General features: G+C 44.5%; 1 protein-coding gene across 6 annotated transcripts in view; it reads right to left on the bottom strand.

The window, feature by feature from the left end:
* Window positions 1-9,028: 9,028 nt before the first annotated feature.
* The window catches only part of SHLD2 (shieldin complex subunit 2), an 80,468-nt gene continuing 74,110 nt past the window's right edge, over window positions 9,029-15,386 (bottom strand). For 5 of the 6 annotated variants that reach the window (XM_050958578.1, XM_050958577.1, XM_050958580.1 and 2 more), the window contains 2 exons: window positions 12,743-12,858; window positions 9,029-11,254 (listed from right to left, as the gene is read on the bottom strand). In XM_050958578.1, coding sequence (XP_050814535.1) covers window positions 11,082-11,254; window positions 12,743-12,858 — 289 coding nt within the window. In that variant the 3' untranslated portion in view covers window positions 9,029-11,081. Of the gene's footprint in view, window positions 11,255-12,742; window positions 12,859-15,386 lie in introns of those variants that run through there. The other variant, XR_007775088.1, reaches the window with a different exon arrangement.

Consider the following 15,386-nt stretch of genomic DNA (forward strand, 5'->3'; position numbering starts at 1 on the left):
TTGAGGTTCAGGAGGGTGCAGTAGGGGGCTCAGAGTAGGGAGGTGGCGGTGCAGGGAGGGATGCAGACGGTGGGAGGGGGCTCAGGGCAGGGGGTTGAGATGAAGGAAAGGTGCGGCAGAGGGCTCAGGGCAGGAGGTTGGGATGTGGAGTGCAGGAGGGGTGTGGGCTCTGGGGTGGCAGCAGCACGCAGTGGGGCTAAGGCAGGGTCCCTGCCTGCTCTGGCCCTGCGCCGCTCTCAGAAGGGGCTAGCCCCATGTCCCAGCAGCCCAGGTGGGGGCGGAAATCAGACGGCTCCGCGCGCTGCCCTCAACTGTGGGCTCAATGCCCCCTCTTTCCTCCCCCAGGGGCCACAGGGACATGGTGCTGGCTGCTTCTGGGAGTGGTGCGGGACCAGGGCAGGCAGGGAGCCTGTCTAAGCTCTGCGGCACCATGAGAGTGGCAATCGTGCAGGCCGGACCCCAAGCCCTGACAGCTTGGATCCGGCCCACAGGCTGTAGTTTGCCCACCCCAGACTTACACTCATCCATACCAAATCTAAACTGCCTTCCCAGATGATGGCTTTTTGAAGTTAGGCATTAGGTGTTTGCTTGGAGGTCACCTGATCCTCAGATAATAGGTGATGCTTCTTATAAGAGGGGCCTTCTCAATCAGTGGACAAGAGACCTGCAAGAAGCATAAAGGCTCCTGCAGGAGACGCAGGGTTAAGACGACCCTGGGATGCGTCTTTCCACACCAGCCAGATGGAAAGGCCTGGCTGGAGCTTCTTGCTTTGGGGGCAAGGAGAAAAGTCCTAGGAACCATTGAGTCTAGCAAAGGGCTTTAAGAACTGTTGAGCTGAAAAAAGGCTGGTTTTGATTTAAATTTACATTGAACTGTGATGATATGTTAATAAACTGGACCCCAAGGGGTACTGTTTGACAAATGAGAGCCTAAGTGCAGTAACTGAAGAGCTCAAGGGGAAGAAACTGAGGCAGTGGCAGGGCTCAAAGCCAGATTGGGTCAGGCCCTCTGCAACATTCATCTTGCACTGTGAAGCATTACCGTAAAGCATAGATTGTGATGGAAAGGACAATCAAGAGAGTTTTTAGAGTCAGAGATGTGTACCTATGAGTGCCCCATAGGCCAGAGCTGAAACACAACACAATAATTTCTCAGCAACTGTTTCTTTTGTAACAGTGAGTTATGGTGATTGTGTATGCAAGGCTTAGAATAGTGCTGTTTCACTTGTCTCTGATGACCAATTGCTGTACGTAACATTATATTCTCATCTCAGTGCAGAAGGAACAGACCTTGAAGTTTGCTAAGGTCCAAATAGATCCATATTCAGGGTTTATGAACAAAAGCGAGAGAGATAGAAAGTACTTCAAATTTAAATACAGCAAAAGAAAACAGCAGCAAAAGATGTCTGAAAACAACTCCATGTGAGGCTTTGCAGACAGGCAGATCCTACTGTCCCTGCATAATCTAAAGCTTATTGTTCTACTAGTGCCCGATTCTGAATTCATAGCAGTGTGTGGATTAACTCCATTACCTTAAGCATAACACTTGAGTGTTACTTACCTTACAGAGACTGTGGTTCTTTGAGATATAATAGATGTAGATACTACTGAAGGTGTACACACATCTCATGAGTGCAAGGCTGGAGATTCTTTACTAGTAGTGTCTGTTGGAAGTGCACATGCACTCTCTGCCTCCTCCATGTGGGGCACAAAGGATAAGAATCTCCTTAACTTGTAGGGAGCAGTCTCTGTCGGTAGTGATGAACCAGCTGACATCCTAGCCATCAGGTGCAACTGTGGGCCTAGGTGTGGTATCTGACCTTGATTCTGAGATAGCATGTCTGGACAAGGTTAAAGATGAGTGGGAGGCCACCCAGACATCTATAACACTCTAATAAGCCAAAACTGTCTTGGCCAGTATGGGACTATGATGACGACTGAGGCCTTGTCTTGTCTGATCTTGGATATTATCCTGGAGATCTGGGGACGTGGGGGGGAAAGGAATCTTTGAGATTATCGAAGGAGAAAGGTGTCTGATAGGGAGCCCAGGTTCACGTGTTCTCTGGAGTAGAAGTGCAAACATGCTTGGTGTTGACCTCTGTGACAAATAAGTCTATGATGCAGGCCCGCACTGACAGAATATTGGGTCTAGGATCGATTTCTGCAGTGACACGTGGTTGGTCATCATTGTCTGCTCAAGAAGTCTGCTAGGTTGTTGGTAACTGTAAGGAGGCGCCCTGGCTCCCCGCCGCGCCTGAGAGGGACGAGCCAGAGCAGGTGCCTCAGTGGGCGGAGTCAGCACTGCCTGTCCCCACCCCCCGGAAGTCAAGGGGCGGGACAGGAAGTATAACAGCCCGGTCCCAGCGCTCAGTTGGGAGCAAGCTGCCGGAGAGGACAGACGCTGGTGCCCGGGCTCCCGCCAGGCCCAGCCTGCCCCGCGCCCACTACCCAGAGGAGCGCTGGCCGGACCTGCCCCGCTCCCACTATCCAGAGGAGCGCTGGCCGGACCTGCCCCGCGCCCACTACCCAGAGGAGTGCTGGCTGGACTTGCCTCAGACCCGGTACCCGGAGGAACGTCGGCCTGACCTGCCGTGTGCCTGATACCCCGAGGAGTGGCCTGAGCTTCCCCACGACCGGTACCCGGAGGAGCCCATGGTCTGGGACCCCCCAGACGACGCTGGCAAGGACCAGGTACCCAGAGAGGGGGAGGTTGGAAGTGGCCCGGGGATAGCCGACCCTGGTTTGGCTCCTGAAGAGCCCGAACCCATGTCAGTGTGTTGCGGCCAGGATCCCCACTGACCGCAGCGGGTCTTGACCGCTGCTAGGGCCCCGGGCTGGAACGCAGTGGAGTGGGAGGGCCTGCGTTTCCCCTGCCACCCGTAACCGGGTGGCAGACTCCCCCTCTTCCCGCCTATTGCCACTGCTCTGTCCTGATCCAGAGGGCCAGAGCTAACTAGACTTGTGTTTGGTGCCCCGCCCGAACCAAGGGCTGGGCCCCCTTTGGCTTTGCCACTGCTCCGCCCTGATCCAAAGGGCCAGGGCTAACTAGAACTTTTACTGCCCCGCCCTGCCAAGGGCCTGGGCTGATACTGTGTTTGCTCAGCCTCTGCTAGAGGCGTGAGCTTGAACTGCTACTGCCCTGCCCTGCCCAAGGGCTGGGGCTTATTTACTTTGAGAGCCCCGGCCCCGGCTAGAGGACCGGGGCTCTACCTTGTTTGCAGACCCTGTACGCCCCTCAACACCTGCGGAGGGGCTAAGCCTACCCGGACTGCGGCGTGCTAGGAGGCGCCCTGGCTCCCCGCCGCACCTGAGAGGGACGAGCCCCAACACGACCGGCTTACAGTAACCATGGAACATGTAGAGTTAGTGGGGCTATCCGCAGATGATAACTGCATATCCACAGCTTAATGGCCACCTGGCAAAGAAGGGATGATTGAGTACCTCCTTGCTTGTTTACGGAGCGCATTAGAGATGTGTGTCCATCAGGATATGCACCGTGGAGTTACATAGAACTGGCAGAAATATTATGCAGCCCAGTATGAACATCCTGGAGCTAAGGCTGTCATGTGAGGTTTCAGATTGTCCTGAGACGTGTCTTTGCATCGCTAGTAGTTCAGGTGGGCACCCCAATCTGTCCTTCAAATGTTCATGGTAAGAGTTATCAGGGAAGGGACCAAGAATGGCATACCTTCTCATAGTTCACCAGGAGTCCTAGTTGAGAGAACAGAGAAAGGATGTATTGCAAGGCTGTTGCAGTCTCCTGCTGGGACCCTCTCTAATCAGCGAGGTGTCCAGGTATAGGTGGACATGGATTTCCTGTCTTCTTAAACACACTTCCAATATTGCCAAGCATTTCATGAACACACTGAGTACTGCTGAAAGTCTGAATGATAGAGCTCTATAATGGTTGGGCCACATTGTGAATTTTAGGTACTTCCTGTGAGCCAGGTGGATGGCTATGTGGAAATATTCATCCTGCAAGTCAAGAGCCAGAGCCACAAACCTGTCTTGAGCTTGGAGACATGTAATGATGGAGGCAAGTGTTACCATCCTGAACCTGAGATGGCATATATATTTATTGAATATGATCAGGTCTAGGATAGAATGAAGACATCCTTTCTTCTCTGGAATGAGAAAAATATCCTGGAAATGGAAGCCTCTTTCCCTCAACTGTACTGGGAACTCCTCAATGGCTTCCAGATAAAGCAACAAAAACAATTCTGTTTGTAGCAAGCTCTTGTAAGAAGATTCCCTGAAGAGGGATGAGGTAGCCTTGCGCAATAATCTCTAGTATCCACCTGTCTGATGTCATGGCAGATTACACATAGTGGAATGGGAAAAGGTAGCTTCTGAATATTATGCTCTGTAGATTGGGTCTAATGTAGCTCTTGATGGTCTTGTAAAATCTGCTGCTGTGTTGAAGGAGCAGGGTGTGTTCTACAGTAAGAGGAAGGCTGCTGCGACTTGGGCTCTTCTTGGTGTGATATTCTATGAACTCTCATAGCTATTGCTGAAGACGTGACAACTTGTGGTATGCAACAGGGATGTAAACAGAGTCCTTCAGCGAGTGCAGAATGCCATCTTTCTTTTAAAACTAAAGAACTCTGAGACTTCAAAGAACAAATCCTCAATTGTGGCCTATAACTCTCTCAGTATGCCTAATGCTTGCAGCCACAGTGCTCTGTGCATGGTCACTGTGGTGGTTATAACCTCTCTGCAAGTCTATTTTGGCCATCCATTGACCGTCCTTAATTATATCCTTAAGCCTCTCTCTGCTGTCATGAGGAAAGGTGTCACTCTGTCCCATGTGAGAACACTGTAGTTGGCCAGCACAGCCTGGCAGTTAGCCAAATGCTGCTGCAGTAAAGCAGAATGCAACCCTTCCTCCCAAGTCTTTTAGAGTCCTTGTCCTTAGGTGTTCTTCTGCTCAGTGTTGACTTCTCTTGTATGGCAGACACGAATATGGAGCTCAGGTTGGGGTAAGTGCAGAAGTACTCAAACCCCATAGGGGGAACCTTGTGCTTCTTTTTCACTTGCTTTGCTGTTGGTGTTACTGTGAGTGGCATTTGCCACATAGCTTTGACTGGGTCAAGGAGTCTCATCAATGGGAAGGGCAATTCTGGCTACACAAGAAGTTGACAGGATGTTGAACGGCTTGTGGGATTTCTTCAGTATGACAAACATACCAGTCTTGAGTTAATCTTGTCAATCACCACAAGGAGTTCTTGGGATACTTTAAAAGTCATCCAGTGCTAATATTGGTGCCAAGTACACTGCCTCATCCAGTGACAAAGAGGAGAGAATCTTCAGTGGGGCACTGATAGCAATGGAGGAGGCCAGCTTCTTGATGCCTGTGATGGTGGGCCTTCACTACCCAGTAGGGCCATGGTGACATGCTGTAGGAGTACAACTTGATTCAATGGGGGTTGGCCAGTCTGGTGCCAGTCTTGACAGGATGATAGAGATGAAGTTGGTCTTGGTTGTGTGATCGCAGATCTCAGGGGACAGGATTCTCTATTTGATGATGAGGAAAATGAATGCTCTGGTGACAGTGAGGAGCAAACCTCTTCTGGAGTGCTGGAGTCTGTACCAGTGCCATTAGGTATCTTGGTACTAATGGTGGCTCACATTCAGGCCTAGTCCCCTCCACCAAGGCTGGGGTTGACACTGAGGGATGCATCACTGCAGACAGGAATGGTACCAGCAGAGGTTGCTGTGTCACAGACTCCTCCTCCTCCCCAGTCCTTGACACCACATGAGGCTTAGCAGAGTCTTTTCCAGAGTCTTTGCTGTGTTTGAATATATGGGAGGACACTGAGCTCCTTTCTCAGGCTTCTTGATATTTGGAGCAGCCTCTGAGTGTCTGGCTTCAATATTGGAGGTGTGAATGCTGGCTTTGACACTGATGTTGAGGTGAGCTTGGTGCTGCAGGCATCAGCACCATCCATTGGCTGTACCAAATCTTTCCTAGGTGCTGTCTTAGGTGTTGACTGCTGGATTAAGACTTTTTACCCACTGATAGGATTCTGGAGCTCGTTACTTAAGGTCTGATGAGACTTTCAGGGATTGTTCCAGAATATGGAGTTTTAGCCTCTTGTCTCACGTTCTAGCAGAGGACAAACAAACTGAGCATCTACTCAGAATACATGAGTCCTCCAAGGCAAAAGAGACATCTACTGTGTCCATCCTTCAGGGGAATTAGTCCATCACAGGATGGACAAGGCTTGAAACCTTCAGGTTTTGAGTTTAGCATGATAAGGAACCCTGTACAGGGGTGTGGTTGAAGGAAGCGTCAGATCAGCAGAGTTTGGGCGAGACAGACAGTTTGGATCAGTTCATGTAGTCAAATATACTGAAGAATATGGAAGATTTTATAAAGGTTTAGCCTAAGCTAAGACCTAGTGGGTTGGACTCTTGCTGCCCTTTATGCCCTCATATGGGAGCAAGAGAAGGCACAGGGCATACTCGTGGCCCCTACAGATACTTGTATTAAATAAAAAACCTTCTAGTGTGGCACACTTGAGGTCCCAGTGACAGGTACTTGAAGAACAGTATGTTTCTCATTTGTAAGCAACTATTTACATCAGACAGCAAAGAAAATTGTGTCTGTTCAGTATCATCTCAGCTCAATTGTATCACTAGGTTATAAACAAACATTTTCTCTATTGCATCTGACAGTTTGACTCATTAGGAAATTAATTTTTCCTGGAAACAGTGTTGAGCGGTTTAAAAGGTCCAACCAATTCCATAACAGTCCATGGGAGCTCAGTGGAGTCATGTTTACTGGGAGGGAGATTGATGATAAATGAGATCAAGACCTGCAAAGACACAGTGAGAGAGAACAAGTCAAATTATATTTTTGTTCTGCAGCTTCTCCCATTGCCAATACTGCCAGATTCACCTTACACCTGAGAAGAAACTACCAGCCCTTACTAATATACACATCATGGTATGGCTATCACTGCCTCATTTCCCCCTTCTATGCCTCTGTTTCACTCTGCTTGTAGAGTAACTTAGCCTTCAAAACTAACTAAAATATTCTCCTCTTCTGGGATAAATAAAAGTTTAGAATAAAGTAAGTCCAAATTGCCACCATTCATGGAGGGCTACATAAACACCTTCCTGGGCTACAGCGCTCTCCAAATCCGTGTGACCACAAACATCTCCCTTTGTATCAGGGGTTCGCCCTTCTTGCTGTCACAAACAGTCCTTGACTCTTTGTTTGGAGGATTCTCAGCATACCACTTCAAGGTGGGCTACTAAGATGTGGGGAACCCATCCTCCCTCTTCTACCATCGTCTCCAGCCTTGAGGCTCTAAGCTATGAAGCAAATATCCTTAGCCTCAAAAGGTTCATTTCACTCTTCCCTCCACATTATTTCCTGTACTTGCTTGCCTCTTGGGCCTCCAACTCAGCCTTTCCACAGCTTTCTCCAACTCCTTCTCAGCAGATGTCCCACCACAGTTCTTGACCACACCCCAGTCACTGCAGATACCTGCCCGCAGCTCTGACTCTCCTCAGATATCTCCTCATCCTGAGAAAAGTGTCTTGCCTGTTCCATTTCCTTTTCCAGCAGGCCTTGCTCTCAGGCCTACAACTCCAATGGTCCTTGGACTACAAATCCCAGAATCTCCTTGATTTGTGAATTACTAAAAAAAAATTGTGTCACAGAATGAAAGGACAAATGGCAATGCACTGAAGTATGGGCAAGGAAGCACTTAAGACAAAAAAAGAGCATGATCATGGACTTGAAGACCTCTAAGGCTTACAGAGGCTAGAGACTAAGGGTATGTCTATACTACTTGCCAGATCGGTGGGTAGTGTTCAATGTATTGGGGATCAATTTATCACATCTCATCTGGACACGATAAATCGATCCGCTAATCGACATCTGTGTGTATTCCACCTCGTCAGGAGGAGTAAGTGGAGTCGACGGGGGAGCCACGGCAGTCGACTTGCTGCCGTGAGGACGACCAGGTAAGTCGAACTAAGATACTTCGACTTCAGCTACGCAAATAGTATAGCTGAAGTTGCTTATCTTAATTTGAACTCCCCCCACGCTAGTGTAGCCCAGGCCTAAGGGTATTTCTACACTGCAATTAAAAACCTGCAGCTGATCCATGCCACAAACAGTTTTCTGCCTTCCATTTGGCCCTGCTCCCGGTAGAGCTGATGCAGCAGGGAAGAGCAGTGGTGTATCTTCTTGGCCAGCTGCTGCCTGCTCACGGAGTCAATGGCTATGAGGCAACACCTTCTGATAGCAGGGAGAGCTCTCCCCTCTGCAGTGACACTGCAATTTTTGGTTGTGTCCCCCTAACCCAGACAGGCTGGGTCGCCCGCTGAGGTGAGACAGGAGATGGAGATGATGCTCCCTCCAAGCCCCACCGCCCAGGGCTGAAGCCTGAGCCCAAGCTGGTCTAGTCCTTGGCAGATCCTCTGAAACCTGCTCATGACACCGCCCCCCCAGGGGGCTGCAGACCCCCAGTTGAGAACCAGTGCCTTATATGATGCAAAATCTTTTGGGTCACAAAAAGACTTTGCCTAACCTACACCCAGTTATATTGATGTAAAGGTGATTTATACCAGTATACCTATTCCCCTAGAGAAAGGAGAATAAGCTACATCCAGTATAAGTCACCTTTATACTGATAAAACAGTATCCACTAGATATTATACTGATGTAGCTATCTTGGTAAAAAATCAGGCCCCTGACAGAAATAGTTATACTGGTACAAATACAGTGTATAGACCAAGTCAAAGAGTAACGAAGTTATAATACAAACATTTACCTATCTCTCCAGGCTATATCTAAGATCTTTAGACAATGAGAGCATAAAATACCTCCCTCATCCCCAACTCCGTCCTTAACTGTTAAGAAAACATAGGATGGTACATGTTAACTAATGATCTTCATTTAAATGCTAATTTGTTTTTTCATCAGTGGCACAAGGTGACAATTGCTTAACTGCCATGAAAAACTAACCCAGAACAAGATATGACAAGCATGTATTGCCAATACAAATCAGCGAAGAGGAAAGCATATTTTATTATTTTAATGTATAAAAAGTACTGAAAAAGGCATCTATCTAGCACTTTTCACACCTTGGTCTTAATAAATAAAATAAAATAAAAACAACAACAGCTGAAACAAGCAACTAACCCCTTCAACTGCTCCTAAAAAAATTCAGTCACAACAGAACTTCTCCTCCCACAACCCATCGTCAGCTCCCTTTACACTGCTCCCTCCACAGAAACGCTAATGGTTATACTTTGTAGTATGCCCTGAAGGTCAGCAAATCCAGGTTATTACAGGCAGCTGTATAGGCAGCTTGCAGAGCACCAATGTGATGTGCTCTGCCAAGACACATGGCTTAATAAGCAGGTTGTTGCTTTATGTATCCGTTCAAGTTTAGCAGAACTCTCTTGATTTTCATTTATTAAATATTACAGTTTTAGCATAACAATCTTTATTCCCTATTTTGTTAAAACCATGTTATTATCCAAAAGATACACAAATGCTTTTGCTCTGCAGAGCCACCCTCATGCATGTCCAGGAAGTAAGATGAAATTTCCAAATGCATATATAGTTGTGCGTAAAGGAATTTATTTGATTTGTGGTAATAGATGTTGAATTAACAATTAAAACTATGATGGACAGGTCTGCAAGCACCAGATGAGGTAAGGAATGATTAGAATTTCAGCCTACTTTTGTATCATAAGATGCTTCATAGTTTATTTGCACTGTAAACTTTTCAAACTCAATATGAACACAACAACACAATGAGATAAGAACCAACTAAAATGGGCTTGATATAGAGCGGAGATGACTACAGCAAAACAAAGATGGAAAAGGTCTATACTTGGATAAGATTGGGCAGCACTTTTTCCGCTCTCAGTGGTTTACCAACATTAACTGATCCTCAAGACGTTCCTGAGAGGTCATCCCATTTTAGAGCAGAAGGTACAAACAAGGTACAGGGTTAAATGACTGGTTCAAGAAACCAGAAGTAGCAAATGAATTACTACTCAGGAGTTGCTCGTTACCAATCCTGTGCTCAGACAAGGTTTCTCTTAAATACTAAACATGGGAAAATTGTTAAGGCCACTCACAGAACTATCCACACACAGACTGGATCTATCAGCCTCTTTAGCAGTGAAACTGTGGACCAGATGGGAGTCAACTCATGATTTCTATATATTCGCTTTAGTCCCAGTCTGAAAGCAAAGGTGAGCCAAAATTTAACTGAAGATGTGTTTTTAAATCTATTTAAATTGGTGCAAAACCCTGCATGGATACTGTTAATGAGATAGAAATCTGGCTTATATTGATTTGGCTTCAATCAATTTCTTGCCAACTTAAGATAAATCAATATATACCAGGGTTAAATCAATTTAAGAGGGTCCACAAAGGAGTTTGCAGCAGTTTAACTCAACAAGTTTTTAATATCAGTTTTAGTTAAACCAGTGTGACTTGTGTGTGAAGATCAGTCCCTAGCTACACAATTTGCATGGTGGGCTCAGAAATTGGGATTCTTGAGTGAGAAAGTATTCTGGTGGGACTATATTGCTGGGAGAAAATGAAGACTCTGCTATCCGCAGGAGAGAGGAGGGGAACCAAAGAAAAGGCATAAGAAATAACGAAAACAGAGTATCTTACAACTAAGACCATACTACAGAATAAGGGCTTCTCTCTCCTCTGCCAATGTTTATAAGACTTCACTGTCTATCAACACCAGAAGACTTTTCTGAAGGGGCTAAGAAAAGAGGAAGATGAGGAGAAAACATTGGTGAAATCATTTTTAAAATAAAGGCATATGCAAAAATCTTTAAAATATAGATATAAAATCACTATATGACAATTCATAAAATACTACAGAAGCAATATATACAATTAGTGGATTTTCATTTTTAGCCTTTTAGCTTTTGGTACAAAGTAAAGATAAAAACCTTTTTCACTGTGTTTTTTTACAGCTTCCTTCTATGAAATAATTAATTTTTCTTCTTTTTTTTTTTTTTTTTTTTTTTTTGCAATCTGCTTGATCATAAGGTCTCTGTTAATCAGTCACTGTGAGGACAGGGCTTCAGAGATCAGGATGGAAATCCAGCAGAAAGAAATCCTGTTGCAAAGGATAGCTGTTTTCATCCAGCACAAAATGGCTTCTAATGTCCAACAGATAGGATGCTTCAGTGTCTGCTAGCAGCGAGTGGCACAGGTCTGCCACTATCATGCCATAGGTAGTATCTAAGGGAGGCACTGCAAAAGACAGTGAACCAGTTATGCTTCATTGTTATCATGCTAACATCTACACTTAAGTTCTTCCCCCAAGCCCCAAAAAGCTGCCATTGTAGTGTCACATCCTCAGATTAGATCTCCTCCCTGGAAAGGATAAAACACAGGAAATACCACTCAGCATTTGAATAACAAAGCTGAATAATTGATTTAGTAATTTAAAAAGTATACCTTTTCTTAGAAGAGTGTTGAGCACCTTCTGATTTTCTGAGCCTGTCATTCATAAGCTAAACTACAATTCCTGTGACTTACCCTACAGCGGCTCCCAAGCAGGAAGTCTATTTTGAGGATATGTCAGCAACACGGGAATTCTCAGCAAGACACCAACAACATTTGCAATTATATACATTCTGAAACTATGGCAGTTATTTAAAAAAATTGAGATGAAAATCCATATACATACATTATACATACACACACAGAGAGAGAGAGAGAGAGACACACACACACACTCCTAGCTAGTAACTGTACTGAGCTATGTAATGTTATAAGTAAGGCTGTGAGTTGTTCCACGGAAGTCATGGATTCCGTGACATTCCTTGACTTCTGCAGCGGCCGGTGTGTCTAGCTCAGGGGCAGCTAAAGCAGCCCCTGCACCAGGAGCACTGCCCGCTGCTGGAGCAGTCTTGGGCCTCTGTGCCCTCCGCCCCAGCAGCAGAGTTTGCATGTGGGAGGGGGCAGGGGGTTGGGGCAGCGGACAGAGTGAGGTGGGCTCTGGGCAGTGCTTACCTGGGGAACTCCCCGGAAATGGCAATATCCCCCTTGCTCAGCTGCGAGACAGAGGCATGACCAGGCAGCTCTGTGGGTTGCCTCCGCCCAGAGTGCTGGCTTTGCAATTCCCATTGGCTGGGAACCCCCCAGCACCAGCACAGGTCCTGAGCCGCGCGGTGCTGCCAGCTCCCCCCAAGCAGCCAAGCCGCTCTCTCCTAGCACCACTGGGGCCCCCAGGGAGCCCCCACAAGTTTTATTCACTGGTATTTTTAGTAAAAGTCACAGACAGGTCACGGGCTGTGAATTTTTGTTTACTGTCCATGACTTTTACTAAAAATATCCGTGACTAAAATGTAGCCTTAGTTATAAATAATCATCTCAAAATACCTCCTGTTACCTAAATTCTATTCTGAACTTCCTAGATGTCTCACATTTGTCTTTTGCGACAACTACCATATTTGCCTTCAGGATTCTGAACAACTGATCAATGTTTATAAACATATAACTCCAGACTAATAATATTTGGGAATTAAGTATAAATGTCTGACAAATCCACAGTGGAACATGAAACATATGCAATTCTTTTAAAGCTACATGTTACATAAAACATCATGCCAAACCAGATCAATGTCCTGGCCACTGGTGTGTGTGGGAAGTAACTATAACTTTGTTTCAGTTTAGTGTTTCTGGTTCTGTGCCGCAGTTGATTGTTTTTCTAACAAATGATGTATGGTACAGTACCTATGAATTTGTTCAGCCAGTCTGCAGGAATATTAAGGAAGATTTTCTCCATCAACTCTGACACTACTTGAATACAAATCTCACAGCCTTTGTCTTCTGCAGTCATCTGGGCTGGTCTAAATCAGAAAACAGATTCCCATAAATGCTTGAATTTGAAATGGTTTTATTTTTGCAGCAGAAACAAAATTTATGGTCAAAGTAATTAAATATAATATTGCCTTTATTTACCTAATATTATTGATCTGGTAAATCTCTTTTATGCTCTCAATTTCTGCCAACCCGCAGATCAGGAATCTGTGCCTGATAGTTTAATAGATTCTCTAATGGCTGTGCATGATGATGCCACAGAATTATCAACCAAACTGTGATTTTAGAAAATAGGGATAGATTTATGCTTTTTGTAATCTGTGCTTTAGTTTGAAAGAAAATGAAAATTGCCCCATACAACATGTTCAGGGCCACACCCTCAGATGATGAAGCCATGGAGCTCGGCTGATTTGTAGAGCCCTGCACGGATACAAAATTTGTATCTGTATCCAATCTGTGATCCACAAACATGGTCTGCGGATAACCATGGATATAAAGCAAGTTTGCACAGATTTGTAGGGGTCAACTGATTTGCACCAGGCTGAGCATCTAACTCATTCTTAAAGCTCAAAAACTTAGTCTTGAGATTAAGATTCCTTAAGATGATGTCAGGAGAACTGATAGTCATTTCCCACTGAATCACAGAACTATTTCCCTTCATCACTCAGAGAATGCACTACAGCCTTTGGCATTTCAACTTTCTGTTTCGATTAATGTATTAACATGAGTTATTCACTCTGGGCCAAAAACTGCCATCTTTAGCAGGCACAACTTCCATTAAGTAAAGGAAAATTGTACCTTAGTAATGATAACATTTGGCCTGACCTCCACAAACAGAAAGGGCATTTGTTTCCAAAGTAAGTTGGCAAAGATATAGTCATAACAGTTTTCTTCTGGAGGTTAAAAAAAAAATGTAGGTATTTTTAGTAGAGGATGAAATGCTAAATTCTCTAATGCCAAGAATGAGCAGATCAAAGATGTGTGTGTGTAAGAGACAGCACGCGCATAATAGTGCACAAGTGTGCCCACCAATCCTGCCACATGCTTTCCAATTAAATTATAGCAAAAACAAATATACTCAAGTACCTAAAGCTATGGCACTTCAGGAGTGAAGGACATTTCTGCTTTTAACTCCAGACCCTTGACCAGTGGTTCAGCCTAATCAGTGTACTCTCTGTATGCAAGCAATTAAGCTAGCAGAACCTGTTGGCAGCTTAGCAGTCGCTTCAGACCCCCTGCTGAAATTTCTAATCAATTAAGAATAAGTTGAAATATCAAAGAGAGAGAGTCATATGTTTCTATTTCAGAAATACATAAAAATTATAAATAATGAAAATAGAACACTAACTTCTAATTAATTTATAGTTTTATCAGTTTTTGATGATATTACTCTTGGAGCCCATTACAATTTAAAAATCTTTAAAAATTATTTCTCTCTATTAACTTACACATACTAAATTAATTATTCGAAATAAATAACATGTCAGCCACAGAAAGCTTTATCATCAGATCTAAAGAAACAGAAAATAACAATCCCACAGTTAGAGACTGATCTTCATTCTCCCCATCAATAGTATGAAATCAATGTTGTCCCTTTTCTAATATGTTTTAATTGCTCACATTTTGGATCTTTGTCCCACATTATGTCTCCTTTTTGGTGCTGACATCACAATGTAACTTACTGGTGTCAACAGGATAATCATCAAGAACTGATTCTTGGAAGTCCATGTATTCGTAGCAAAACTAAGAGTTCATCACTCTAATAAGCAAGTCCAAAACCTATAAGACTACACAAGGACTGACCAATTGCATCTATCTCTAGTAGAGTTCCCAACAAACACTGACAAGAACTAAGGACATTGCAGGCCTCACTATAAAAGACATTTGAGAAATAGCCAAAGGCATAATTAATCTATAATGACACCAGCTATCATATGCAGATAATAAGTATAATGCTAACAAAGAAAAATATACAGCTTTTTTTGTTCAGGAAAATATTAGACAGATAATGTGGATAACTCAGTCAAATCAATAATAAATTTGAACTTCAACCCTACGTTTTTTAGGGGTCTGTTTGACTCCTTATTGGAATGAACACTTTAATGCTGCTGGAGTTTCACTGTATTGTATCATTAATTGTGATAGGCATCCAGAGCCTTGGATAAGTGCATTTTTAATAATTTTAAATCTAAATAAATAAATGAATAAAAAAGACAGGCACAAAATCATTCCAAGTCTGGGTCTTTACAGTGGATATGCCCACATCTCAGGGGCCACCCCACTAGGATGGCATGAGGGAGATAGGAGTAAGGGAAGGAGTCACTTCCATAGAAGAGATCTGCAACCACCGATGAGGTACAAGGTAAGAATGGCAGATTTCCATAGCTCCAGTGTGTTGCATCCTATTTGGGGTATGTTTAGCTGCTGTCACTATTTATATAATTGAGCAGGTAATATAAGGAGAAAATGCACCAAACTAATACCTTTTAATGCTTAACGTTCAACTTTTTTGCAGCATATAGATAAGTTGATTGTGGCTGTGACGTCTTCTCTATGA

This window comes from Gopherus flavomarginatus, chromosome 6, assembly GCF_025201925.1.
Source record: "Gopherus flavomarginatus isolate rGopFla2 chromosome 6, rGopFla2.mat.asm, whole genome shotgun sequence".
NCBI classification, from domain to species: Eukaryota; Metazoa; Chordata; order Testudines; family Testudinidae; genus Gopherus; species Gopherus flavomarginatus.